Raw genomic sequence first — 13,560 nt, forward strand, 5'->3', positions numbered from 1 at the left:
ATCTATGTAATTATAGCCCAAATGTATTATTATTGACAGAAACGTGAAAAAAACACCAAAACCAAAACACTACCCCCTCTCTCTCTTCCCTTCTCCAGTCAGCTGTTTTTTTTTTTTGGCTGCAGGTTGTACGGTGTTCGCTTTCAAGACGGTTGCCAGATGTTGCTACGCATTATAACCAAGAGTAGTGATAAAAATATAAAGAAAAACCTAAAAAAAATGCGGATAAAAAACAACGTAACTTTCGGAGTGTAATTTTAAATGCCTGATGTAAACAAACCACGCCCCCGGCCCTTCAAATATTAAAAAAACAATACTTAGAAACAAGATCATTTCTCCAAATGATGCCACAACGCTGCCAGAACCTAGGACGATTTTTTGTGTGCTTATCTTAATTTCATAGGTAAGTTCGTTTTTCGTCCCAAAAAAGCAGGTGCACTCCCTTAAAGAATGATTGTTCCCTGTTGACTACTTTATATTGCCTGCCATAAGCGAGATGGAGATTTGCATTTTTTTTTTTTTTAGTTAAGGTTATCCACCCTCCTTGTCACTTCATGCTAACATACACCTTGGAAAGAAGTCTGATCTCCTGGTATGCCTAGAAACTTGTGGTGAAAGTCATACAACGCCACCAGATGTTGAAGTTATCATTTTTGATGGAGCTGCCGTAGTGAACATGTTGAGACCTGGTTGTTCGAAGATGTTCGAAAATTATGCTCAGAGCATCTTTCTTCCATACATCAAACAGCACCTACAAAATGTAACTTTAATAGAAGTGATTTGGGATCGGTACCTTGAACACAAATCGTGGCTCATGCTCTTGTATCACAGTTGATGGTTCAACGAAGATTCCCTCAAACTGGCACCAGTTCTTGTATAATGATAAGAACAAAATCAGCCTAGTCAAGTTCTCGTCCTCGTGAAGGCACAGATAGTAAATTTTGAAACAAAAACAAGCTGTGACCACTCTTGATGAACAAATGTTAGCAAGCAATGCTGGTGACCTGTCCCATCTTTTTCTCCTGCAATCATGAGGAAGCTGATACGCGAATGATATTCCACACCAGCACTACTGTAACTGAAGCCTTCAAGGTCAAGATCAGAACAGGTATCAGAAATAGGTATCATGAAGTAGTCAGAGGGTGGAGGAGAGGAACAGGCCATGAATTGTCCAAGATAGAGTTTTTAGCAAAGGTTTGAACGAAGAGTTCAGCTTTAGAGGTAGATGTGATAGCAGTTGTGCCATGTGGTTGAAATAAAGGAGGGAAAGAAGAAGCAAAGTTACTGGAAATGTTTTTGGTTAAGTACCAGAAGTCACGAGGGGAGTTATATTTTGAAAGATTTTGACAATTTCTATTAATGAAGGAGTTTTTGGCTAGTTGGAGAACAGACTTGGCATTGTTACGGGCAGAAATTTAAAGCGCATGAGATTCTGGTGAACTCAACAGGTTCGTAAAGACAAGACTTCGCCTTTCTCAAGTCATTTTGTGATTAATTTTCAGGTTATGTTTGTCTGAAATGGATCCCCAACAATTACCGACTTCATTGTTTTACCTACAAATGAAGCTAAGCTGACAGGTCCATAGTTCTGCATTAACGTTTTATCTTTCTTAAAAATGAACACTACATTCACCTCCCTCTAAATTACCGGTTAGCTAATAACCTCATCATATTGGTTTAGTATTCTCGGATAAATTTCGTCTAGTTCTGTTGACAAGCGCTTTCATCCTAATTATCTACTGTTCCACTATCTCCATGATTTCATGCATTTCCTGTATGTTTTCCAGAATGAAAACTTTAAAATCACTCGTCTAGAATTTTACTTACTCCTTCCCCAGAATTAACTTTCCATCAGATGGATCCATTACTTTCCTGCTCTTCTTCATATATACATGATAAAATCCCTTGGGATTAGTCTTCGCCTGGCTAGTTGTCCCTAATTCGTTATTGTTTTCAGCTTTCTCCGTAAACGTCCTAACCGTTCTAACCAGGTCATTATATTGTAGCCTTAAATCCTCTTCTTCTGCCTTCAATTCTCTAATATATATATATATATATATATATATATATATATATATATATATATATATATATATATATATATATATATATATATATATATATATATATATATATATATATATATTTTTTTTTTTCTTCCTTTTTCTGCCTTCAATTCTCTAACATATATATATATATATATATATATATATATATATATATATATATATATATATATATATATATATATATATATATATATATATATATATATATATATATATATATATATATATATATATATATATATATATATATATATATATATATATATATATATATATATATATATATATATATATATATATATATTTTTTTTTTTTTTTTTTTTTTTTTTTTATGTAGGAAGAACACTGGCCATGGGCAGCAAAAATCCAATAAAAAAATATGCCCATTGAAATGCCAGTCCCATAAAAGGGTCAAAGCAGTGGTCAAAAATTAATGAATAAGTGTCTTGAAACCTCCTTCTTGAAGGAATTCAAGTCATAGGAAGGTGGAAATACAGAAGCAGGCAGGGAGTTCCAGAGTTTACCAGAGAAAGGGATGAGTGATTGAGAATGCTGGTTAACTCTTGCGTTAGAAAGGTGGACAGAATAGGGGTGAGAGAAAGAAGAGTCTTGTGCAGCGAGGCCGCGGAAGGAGGGGAGGCATGCAGTTAGCAAGATCAGAAGAAAACTTAGCATGAAAATAGCGGTAGAAGACAGCTAGATATGCAACATTGCGGCGGTGAGAGAGAGAGGCTGAAGACAGTCAGTTAGAGGAGAGGAGTTGATGAGACGAAAAGCTTTTGATTCCACCCTGTCTAGAAGAGCAGTATGAGTGGAACCACCCCAGACATGTGAAGCATACTCCATACATGGACGGATAACGCCCTTGTACAGAGTTAGCAGCTGGGGGGGTGAGAAAAGCTGGCGGAGACGTCTCAGAACACCTAACTTCATAGAAGCTGTTTTAGCTGGAGATGAGATGTGAAGTTTTCAGTTCAGATTATAAGTAAAGGACAGACTGAGGATGTTCAGTGTAGAAGAGGGGGACAGTTGAGTGTCATTGAAGAACAGGGGATAGTTGTCTGGAAGGTTGTGTCGAGTTGATAGATGGAGGAATTGAGTTTTTGAGGCATTGAACAATACCAAGTTTGCTCTGCCCAATCAAAAATTTTAGAAAGATCAGAATTCAAGCGTTCTGTGGCTTCCCTGCGTGATATGTTTACCTCCTGAAGGGTTGGACGTCTATGAAAAGACGTGGAAAAGTGCAGGGTGGTATCATCAGCGTAGGAGTGGATAGGACAAGAAGTTTGGTTTAGAAGATCATTAATGAATAAGAAGAAGAGAGTGGGTGACAGGACAGAACCCTGAGGAACACCACTGTTAATAGATTTAGGAGAAGAACAGTGACCGTCTACCACAGCAGCAATAGAACGTTCAGAAAGGAAACTTGAGATGAAGTTACAAAGAGAAGGACAGAAACCATAGGAGGGTAGTTTGGAAATCAAAGCTTAGTGCCAGACTCTATCAAAAGCTTTTGATATGTCCAAGGCAACAGCAAAAGTTTCACCAAAGTCTCTAAAAGAGGATGACCAAGACTCGTAAGGAAAGCCAGAAGATCACCAGTAGAGCGGCCTTGACGGAACCCATACTGGCGATCAGATAGAAGATTGTGAAGTGATAGATGTTTAAAAATCTTCCTGTTGAGGATAGATTCAAAAACTTTAGATAGGCAGGAAATTAAAGCAATAGGACGGTATTTTGAGGGATTAGAACGGTCACCCTTTTTAGGAACAGGTTGAATGTAGGCAAACTTCCAGCAAGAAGGAAAGGTAGATGTTGACAGACAGAACTGAAAGAGTTTGACTAGGCAAGGTGCAAGCACGGAGGCACAGTTTCGGAGAACAATAGGAGGGACCCCATCAGATCCACAAGTCTTCCGAGGGTTTAGGCTGCGAGTGCATGGAAAACATCATTGCGAAGAATTTTAATAGGTGGCATGAAGTAGTCAGAGGGTGGAGGAGAGGGAGGAACAAGCCTAGAATCGTCCAAGGCAAAGTTTTTAGCAAAGGTTTGAGTGAAGAGTTCAGCTTTAGAAATAGATGTGATAGCGGTGGTGCCATCTGGTTGAAATAGAGGATGGAAAGAAGAAGAATAATTTTAAAAATTATTGGAGATATTTTTGACTAGATGCCAGAAATCACGAGGGGAGTTAGATCTTGAAAGGTTTTGACATTTTCTGTTAATGAAGGAGTTTTTGGCTAGTTGGAGAACAGACTTGGCATGGTTCCGGGCAGAAATATAAAGTGCATGAGATTTTGGTGATGGAAGGAAGTACCTTTTGTGGGCCACCTCTCTATCATGTATAGCACGAGAACAAGCTGTGTTAAACCAAGGTTTAGAAGGTTTAGGACGAGAAAAAGAGTGAGGAATGTACGCCTCCATGGCAGACACTATCACCTCTGTTATGCGCTCAGGACACAAAGACGGGTCTCGGACACGGAAGCAGTAGTCATTCCAAGGAAAATCAGCAAAATACCTCTTCAGGTTCCCCCAACTAGCAGAGGCAAAACGCCAGAGGCACCTTCGCTTAGGGGGATCCTGAGGAGGGATTGGAGTGATAGGACAAGATAAAGATATGAGACTGTGATCGGAGGAGCCCAACGGAGAAGAAAGGGTGACAGCATAAGCAGAAGGATTAGAGGTCAGGAAAAGGTCAAGAATGTTGGGCGTATCTCCAAGACGGTCAGGAATACGAGTAGGGTGTTGCACCAATTGCTCTAGGTCATGGAGGATAGCAAAGTTGTAGGCTAGTTCACCAGGATGGTCAGTGAAGGGAGAGGAAAGCCAAAGCTGGTGGTGAACATTGAAGTCTCCAAGAATGGAGATCTCTGCAAAAGGGAAGAGGGTCAGAATGTGCTCCACTTTGGAAGTTAAGTAATCAAAGAATTTCTTATAGTCAGAGGAGTTAGGTGAGAGGTATACAGCACAGATAAATTTAGTATGAGAGTGACTCTGTAGTCGTAGCCAGATGGTGGAAAACTCGGAAGATTCAAGAGCGTGGGCACGAGAGCAGGTTAAGTCTTTGCGCATATAAACGCAACATCCAGCTTTGGATCGAAAATGAGGATAGAGAAAGTAGGAGGGAACAGAAAAGGGGCTACTGTCAGTTGCCTCAGACACCTAAGTTTCAGTGAGGAAAAGAAGATGAGGTTTAGAAGAGGAGAGGTGGTGTTCTACAGATTGAAAATTAGATCTTAGACCGCGAATGTTGCAGAAGTTAATGAAGAAAAAGTTGAGGGGGGTGCCAAGACACTTAGGGTCGTCGACAGAAAGGCAGTCCGACCTGGGGACATTTATGGTCCCCTCCCCAGATGGGGACTCCGAGGCTGGTGTAAGAGTCGCCATGATGATTTTAAAAATTTTTGAGTGAAGGGTGTGTGTGTTATTGGGTGCTTGTAGTTTTGTGTGGAGGAAGAGAGTTGTCTTTAGAGGGCAGGCTGTGACTGCCCCTTTGTGTTGTGAGACACAAAGGGAAACGTTTGTATATATATATATATATATATATATATATATATATATATATATATATATATATATATATATATATATATATATATATATATATATATATTTCATTTCAGTCATATGAGTGAAAGTACTTCTTCTGAGCGTGCCGCCGCCAAGAATCAAGCCATGTACTTGTACGCACGCATAGTAAAATCCAGCTGATGCGTGTAGATGGCTGAATCGGCACTAACCTGTTTTCCTGTTTTCTCTGACAACTCTTGTCATCACCGCGCTCGAGCAGACGTAAAGCTATGATATGAAGCTAATCATGAAAGACCACCAGTAATAGGAAACAAAAAACAAACACTAGCAGAAATGTAACCAATAAATAAGCAAACACTGTGAAAGTAAGTACAATAACTAAAAAGATGGTGACATTCACCAAACTGTTCTCTCTTGTAATTTATTTCCTTCATTGTATTTTTTTTCTTTGTAATTTCTTTGTGTATACGCTAAAATCTTTAGGCCGCAACTGATGTGTGACGAGCAATTGGAGAGCGGAAGAAAAGCTTCCTTCCTATGTCCAGTGTTATGTGGTAACAAATATTGTTCATATGTTCATATTCACGGTAGCTGTATTGAATCGATTGTTGTCGACGAGACACCCCAAAATATTGAATGTTATCTGTTTATATAATGTCTTACAATTCTATGCATTGTTTTATGCGGTGATTTTCATAATACTTGAAGTTAACCTGATGCATTTACAATAACAATAGTGATCATTCCTTTTAATCTCTTGAAAAATCAGTCATGAACTTACAAGTAGCATTCCCACATACTAGCACTTTACACACACACACACACACACACACACACACACACACACACACACACACACACACACACACACACACACACACACATACACACCTGAAGGCCTCCTTCATCGCCTGTCGCCAGGAGAGTAATGGTGCCGTTATCTCTGTGAGCCCCGAAGCGTATTGCATTGGGCGGCTGATCGCTTGTCATTGGTGGGAAATGGTTGACCCTCAAGCAGCTGAAACCTTTTTTAGCAACGAATTCCTGATGCATCTTTGTCAGGTAGTCTTGTTCTTGCCCTTCAAGAAAAGAAGATATTATTTTTTTTACGCACACACACACACACACACACACACACACACACACACACACACACACACACACACACACACACACACACACACACACAGCTGACATGTGGGGTCCCCCAGGGGACCAAGATGGGTCCTCTATGCTTCCTCCTCCTCATTAACCACGCCCTCACTGACACTCCCCATCGCTGGAAGTATGTGGACGACTGCACCGTGGGCGTCCCAGTTTCCACCAAGAACCCGGACTACTCGCCACTGCAAGCAATTCTGGAGCGACTGCAGACGTGGACGGAGGAGAGCAGGATGACCATCAACCACAGCAAAACTGTGGTGATGCATTTCTGTACCTCCTCTGTACCAGTGCCCCCCCCCCCAGCTCACAGTGGGCCCTCACCCCCTCCAGGTGGTCCAATGTGCCAAGCTTCTCGGAGTCACAGTGGACGACCAGCTGACCTGGAAGCAGCATGTCGCCAGCACCGTAAGATCAACTACCTACAGGCTGTACATGCTGCGCAGACTCAGGTCGCTGGGGACGCCGACAGATGAGTTAAGGGGGGTGTACCTCATCTTCATCCTCCCCAAACTCATGTACGCCTCCCCAGCGTGGTCCTCCTCCCTCACACACACTCAACAGCTACAGCTAGAGAGTGTGCAGAAAAGGGCGTGCACGGTCATCCTTGGCCCTGCATCCTTGGCACCTACGAAGAAGCCCTGACCACCCTGAGTCTGTCCAGACTATCCACAAGGCACCGAGAGGCTCTGGAGAAGTTTGGAAGGGGACTACTACATCATCCACGTCTCAGAAACATGCTGCCGCCTGACGCGCCTCGACCGGTCCGTGCCACCAGACACCACAACAAGATAACGCCCCTAAAGGCGTCGCGCACGGACCGGTACAGACTCAGTGCGATTCCCACCATGGTGCGAGCCACCAATCAATAGTATTTCCCTCCTAGATTAGACTTACCTTTAGGATTAATGTAAAGTTTTTCCCCATCCCCTATGTACATTTTCAGTTTGTTAACTGCCTAAATAATAAACCGTTTATTATTATTATTATTATTATTATTATTATTATTATTATTATTATTATTATTATTATTATTATTATTATTACACACACACACACACACACACACACACACACCAACAACAGACAGTGGTACGCTAAGATCAAAGCTTTGTGTGGCTTACAAAAGCACACTTCATCCCTTCCTTGCACCTCACACCTTCCTGCTAATCTCGCGGCTCAGGAGATGAACGATCACTTTGCTGCTATCTGTCAAACCTTTCCTCCCCTCCACACCACTCCGCTTCCTGCCTATCTGCCCGCTCCCTCCCCTCCACACACTGTCCAGGCGATGGATGTTTTTAAGAGAATACTTAAATTTAAACCAAGATCCACCACACCCACTGACCTTCCTATAAAAATTTACAAGGAATTTGCTGTAGAGCTAGCAACACCGCTATGCTCCATAATAAACGCCTCACTCTCCCAACACTCTTGCCCCGCGGACTGGAAGACATCTTATGTCACTCCCATCCCCAAAACTTCCAGTCCTCAGTCACTCAATGACCTCAGGCCAGTCTCTATCACCCCCATCCCTAGCCTTATTTGTGAAGATTTTGTATATGACTGGGCATACACCAAAATTTGTAACACCGTGGATATCAGACAATTCGGAAATATTAAAGCCACCTCCACCTCACATTACCTGACCAGCTTCCTTGAATTCATCCACAGCCACCTGGACAAGCGAAACACCTCTCTAGCTGTTGCTTTTGTCGACTTCAAAAAAGCCTTTGATCTAGTTGATCACACTGTTGTCATCAGCAAGGCAGTAAGTCTGGGTCTCCCTCCTAATCTGATAGCGTGGCTAGCCGACTTCCTCACAGGGAGACGTCAGGCCGTTCGCTATCAGGGCTCTGTCTCTAATTTCCAACAGCTGACATGTGGAGTCCCCCAGGGGACCAAGATGGGTCCTCTATGCTTCCTCCTCCTCATCAACGACGCCCTCACCGACACCCCCCATCGCTGGAAGTATGTGGACGACTGCACCGTGGGCGTCCCAGCTTCCAACAAGAACCCGGACTACTCGCCACTGCAAGCAATTCTGGAGCGACTGCAGACGTGGACAGAGGAGAGCAGGATGACCATCAACCACAGCAAAACTGTGGTGATGCATTTCTGTACCTCCTCTGTACCAGTGCCCCCTCCCCGGCTCACAGTGGGCCCTCACCCCCTCCAGGTGGTCCAATGTGCCAAGCTTCTCGGAGTCACGGTGGACGACCAGCTGACCTGGAAGCAGCATGTCGCCAGCACCGTGAGATCAGCTACCTACAGGCTGTACATGCTGCGCAGACTCAGGTCGCTGGGGACGCCGACAGATGAGTTAAGGGGGGTGTACCTCACCTTCATCCTCCCCAAACTCATGTACGCCTCCCCAGCGTGGTCCTCCTCCCTCACACACACTCAACAGCTACAGCTAGAGAGTGTGCAGAAGAGGGCGTGCAGGGTCATCCTTGGCCCTGCATACACCACCTATGAAGAAGCCCTGACCACCCTGAGTCTGTCCAGAATATCCACCAGGCACCGAGAGGCTCTGGAGAAGTTTGGGAAGGGACTACTGCATCATCCGCGTCTCAGAGACATGCTGCCGCCCGACGCGCCTCGCCCTGTCCGTGCCACCAGACACCACAACAAAATAACGCCCCTGAAGGCGCCGCGCACGGACCGGTACAGACTCAGTGCGATTCCCACCATGGTGCGAGCCATCAATCAATAGTATTTCCCTCCTAGATTAGTCTTACCGTTAGGATTAATGTTAAGTTTTTCCCCATCCCCTATGTACATTTTCAGTTTGTCAACTGCCTAAATAATAAACCGTTTATTATTATTATTACACACACACACACACACACATTTATTAATGTTAAATATTTCAAGTAATTGTCAGTATTTTTTTGTGAAATTGAAATGCCTGATTTTCTTTATCATTTTTCTGTAATCTTTAACAACAGTTCGAGAGAGAGAGAGAGAGAGAGAGAGAGAGAGAGAGAGAGAGAGAGAGAGAGAGAGAGAGAGAGAGAGAGAGAGAGATGGGAACAAGTATGGTCGCCAAACTGAACTTAAATATGAAGTGGGATTATATATTAAAAAAAATAATAATAATAATAATAATAATAATAATAATAGTTTTGATTGTTCGTTTACTTGTGACGATAACGTTACCTACCAATAGCCAGTGAAAGTGCGCTCATGATCTTGAACGAGAGGGTACGAAACGATGACATGGCCTTTGTGACGGCTGGCAACAGAGGAGGAACAAGACCGCTAGGCAGGTTGTCCTCTTCTTCAGATACGATGATGAATCCTTCGTGGATATCGTGGGTATTCTGGTCGTACCTGTATTTGTAAAATACTATGTTAATTCTCTCTCTCTCTCTCTCTCTCTCTCTCTCTCTCTCTCTCTCTCTCTCTCTCTCTCTCTCTCTCTCTCTCTCTCTTTCTGTGTTTTGTGTGTGTATAATATATATATATATATATATATATATATATATATATATATATATATATATATATATATATATATATATATATATATATATATATATATATATATATATATATATATATATATATATATATATATATATATATATATATATATATATATATACACTAAAAGCTGTGGCACATTCTTTATTATTTACTTTCTTGTGGGTGTTTTCTATTTTTCGTATAGTCTTCCGGAGGTGTTCAGGAAGTTTGCTGAGTATTTTTCCACATGGCGACGTTTCGGATCTTCCTAGATCCATCTTCAGGCTGGGTTTCGTCGGTGACTGGTGAGTGGGCTGGTTATATACTGTCTTAGCGCCGAGTCTAACTAATCCTGTGGGTCTCATCACGGCAAGATCGTCAGCAGAGATCACGCCACGAACGCCAAGCAGCTAAGGGAAAACAAGGAAATCATCATCCGTCATGCAGACAAAAGATTGGCCTTTGTTTTAATCAGCAAGGAGGAATATATTCAGAAAATCAACACTGTGCTCAGCGACACCTCCAAATTCAAAAAGATAACACATAACTTCACCGATTCCATCAAGAAGGTCAACGACGTTATCAATACCGTCGGCACCACCTTAGGACTCCAGAAGCTTGCAGGAGAATATTGACCTGGCTATGTGTATGGAAACGTCAAGACACATAAAAGAAACAACCTTCTACGTTCTATCATCTCCCAAATACCCACGGCTACCTACAGCATTGCCAGGAAATTGAATGAAATACTGACACCGTACGTGCCGAACACACACACAGCATTTCATCGACTGCTGACTTCCCCGAGATTTACGAGACGCCCCGCCTGCTGAGAACCACCTCATCGCCTCCCTCGATGTGGAGAGCCTGTTCACGAATGTCCTCGTTGATACTACAGTCGATCTCATCCTCTAGCGAGTTTACCACAACGAAGAAACTACGCCCCTGAAGACATTACTACAGATCTCCATGAAGGAGGCACTGTTCATCTGCCATAGTGGTAATATGTACCAACAGATTGACGGCGTAGCAATGGGCAGCCCACTAGGAGTACTGTTCACGAATTTCGTCATGGGCAGCATTGAATCATCCCTGCTCGCTGACAACAAGCCCTCTCTTTACTGCCGTTACGTAGACGACATTTTCATGCGAGTCAAGAACGTTCAAGAACTGCAGGAGCTCAGACAACGTTTCATCACCTCCTCAGGACTCAACTTCACTCACGAAGAAGCATGCAGAGGACGCCTTCCCTTCCTCAACATCCTTGTGACAGCAAGCAGAACGGGATTCAAGACTACAGTTTATACCTTGCTACAAATCAAGGACTTTGCCTTAACGGAGATACTGAGTGCCCCAAACGCTACCTTAAATCAGCTGTTAGTGCATACGTCAGAAGAGCTTTCTCCCACTGCTCAACTTGGAGTGACACCCACCAAGAGATAGTATGGGTCACCCAAGTACTCGTTAACAAAGGCTACGGTAACTCAGACGTATCAAGAGTCATCAAGACATATATGGATAAATGGAATGAGCAACAAAACACCGAAGCAGAGGAGAAACACAAAACCATCAAGTTATTCTACAGAAACATGTCTACATGTCAACTGAGCACAAGATAGACGAAGAAATAATAAGAAGCATAATAAACAAGAACGTGCACCCTACCGACGCAGAACAACTTATCATCTACTACAAAACAAGAAAGATATCCCATCTACTACTCCGAGACCGACCCAGCACAACCAAGACGCCCTTAAAGGAAGACACAATTGCAACAGTGAGACTGAGGGCCTCACTCTTACATTGGAATGATGAGGACCTCCTTATCTCGGCGTCTCACCTGCTACCTATCCAACGGCGTTATCAAAGACCACTACACTGCCAAGCATAACTCAAGCCTCACTTGTTAAGATTTGGAAAGTAAAACTACAGTACTTGACAAGGAAAGTGACTACCGACGTCTCCTCTTCCTAGAAGCAATATACATCACAACAAAGATACCTACAATCAACAGGCAAGCAGATAACTTCCAAATACTTCCCACAGCAAGATGCAAAGGGGCTCAGCGAATCACGAGTTTACATAGGTGAGCCGATCACCGCCCTTGGCTCTGCCCTCTCCCATACCAGTGATCCGCTAAGACGGTATATAACCAGCCTGCTCAGTAGACCCAGCCTGAAGATGGATCTAGGAAGATCTGAAACGTCACGAAATGGACAAATATTTAGCAAACTTCCTGATCACCTCCGGAAGACTATACGGAAAATAGAAAACGCCCACAAGAAAATAAATAATGCAGAATATGCCTTAGCTTTTAACATCGTCTGCTTCAAAGAAAACTTACTGCCTGGCTTCACACACACACACACACACACACACACACACACACACACACACACACACACATATATATATATATATATATATATATATATATATATATATATATATATATATATATATATATATATATATATATATATATATATATATATATATATATATATATATATATATATATATATTGTTACCCCCAACTTCAGCCCCTCACAGCTGCCACTAATTTGGGTCACCTTCCCTAAGCTACCTCTTATGTGATTTAATTCAGGGCAGAAATACAACGAATCTGGACACATGCTGGTCGTCTACAACTATCAAATAATTGAGTCCGCCATTCATTTTAACCCACCCACCGAGAAAGGAGTATAAAAACGCCAATTTAGTCCTCTGAGCTTGAAAGAATCAATAATCCACGTTCTTAGTAAACGGACAGTATAGACAATGTACACACACAGGGTGAGGGTAATATATACCCCACTGGAAAAACTGCTCACAGTAATTTAAAGAAAGTGTTTAAATCTTTCATAATCTAAGACCCCTCGTGACTTCTGGCATCTACCCAAAAACATCTCCAATGACTTTGCTTTTCCTTCTTTCCCTCCTTTATTTCAACCAGATGACACCACTGCTATCACATCTATCTCTAAAGCTGAACTCTTCGCTCAAACCTTTGCTAAAAACTCTAACTTGGATTCAGGGCTTGTTCCTCCCTCTCATCCGTCCTCTGACTACTTCATGCTACCTATTAAAATTCTTCGCAGTGATGTTTTCCATGCCCTCGCTGGCCTTAACATTGGGAAGGCTTATGGACCTGATGGGGTCCCTCCTATTGTTTTCCGAAACTGTGCCTCCGTGCTTGCTCCCTGCCTAGTCAAACTCTTTCAACTCTGTCTGTCAACATTTACCTTTTCTTCTTGCTGGAAATTTGCCTACATTCAGCCTGTTCCTTAAAAGGGTGACCGTTCTAATCCCTCAAACTACTGTCCTATTG

The 13,560-nt window shown here is 42.3% G+C and overlaps 1 protein-coding gene across 1 annotated transcript in view; it reads right to left on the reverse strand.

The window, feature by feature from the left end:
- LOC135093837 (uncharacterized) overlaps nucleotides 1-13,560 on the reverse strand; it is a 73,825-nt gene that overhangs the window by 27,047 nt on the left and 33,218 nt on the right. The window contains exons 4-5 of the mRNA XM_063993396.1: nucleotides 9,925-10,094; nucleotides 6,489-6,676 (exon numbers count right to left, since the gene is read on the reverse strand). Of these exons, the coding sequence (XP_063849466.1) occupies nucleotides 6,489-6,676; nucleotides 9,925-10,094 (358 nt within the window). The remainder of the gene's footprint in view (nucleotides 1-6,488; nucleotides 6,677-9,924; nucleotides 10,095-13,560) is intronic.

The sequence above is a fragment of the Scylla paramamosain genome, chromosome 44, assembly GCF_035594125.1.
Source record: "Scylla paramamosain isolate STU-SP2022 chromosome 44, ASM3559412v1, whole genome shotgun sequence".
Taxonomy (NCBI): Eukaryota; Metazoa; Arthropoda; class Malacostraca; order Decapoda; family Portunidae; genus Scylla; species Scylla paramamosain.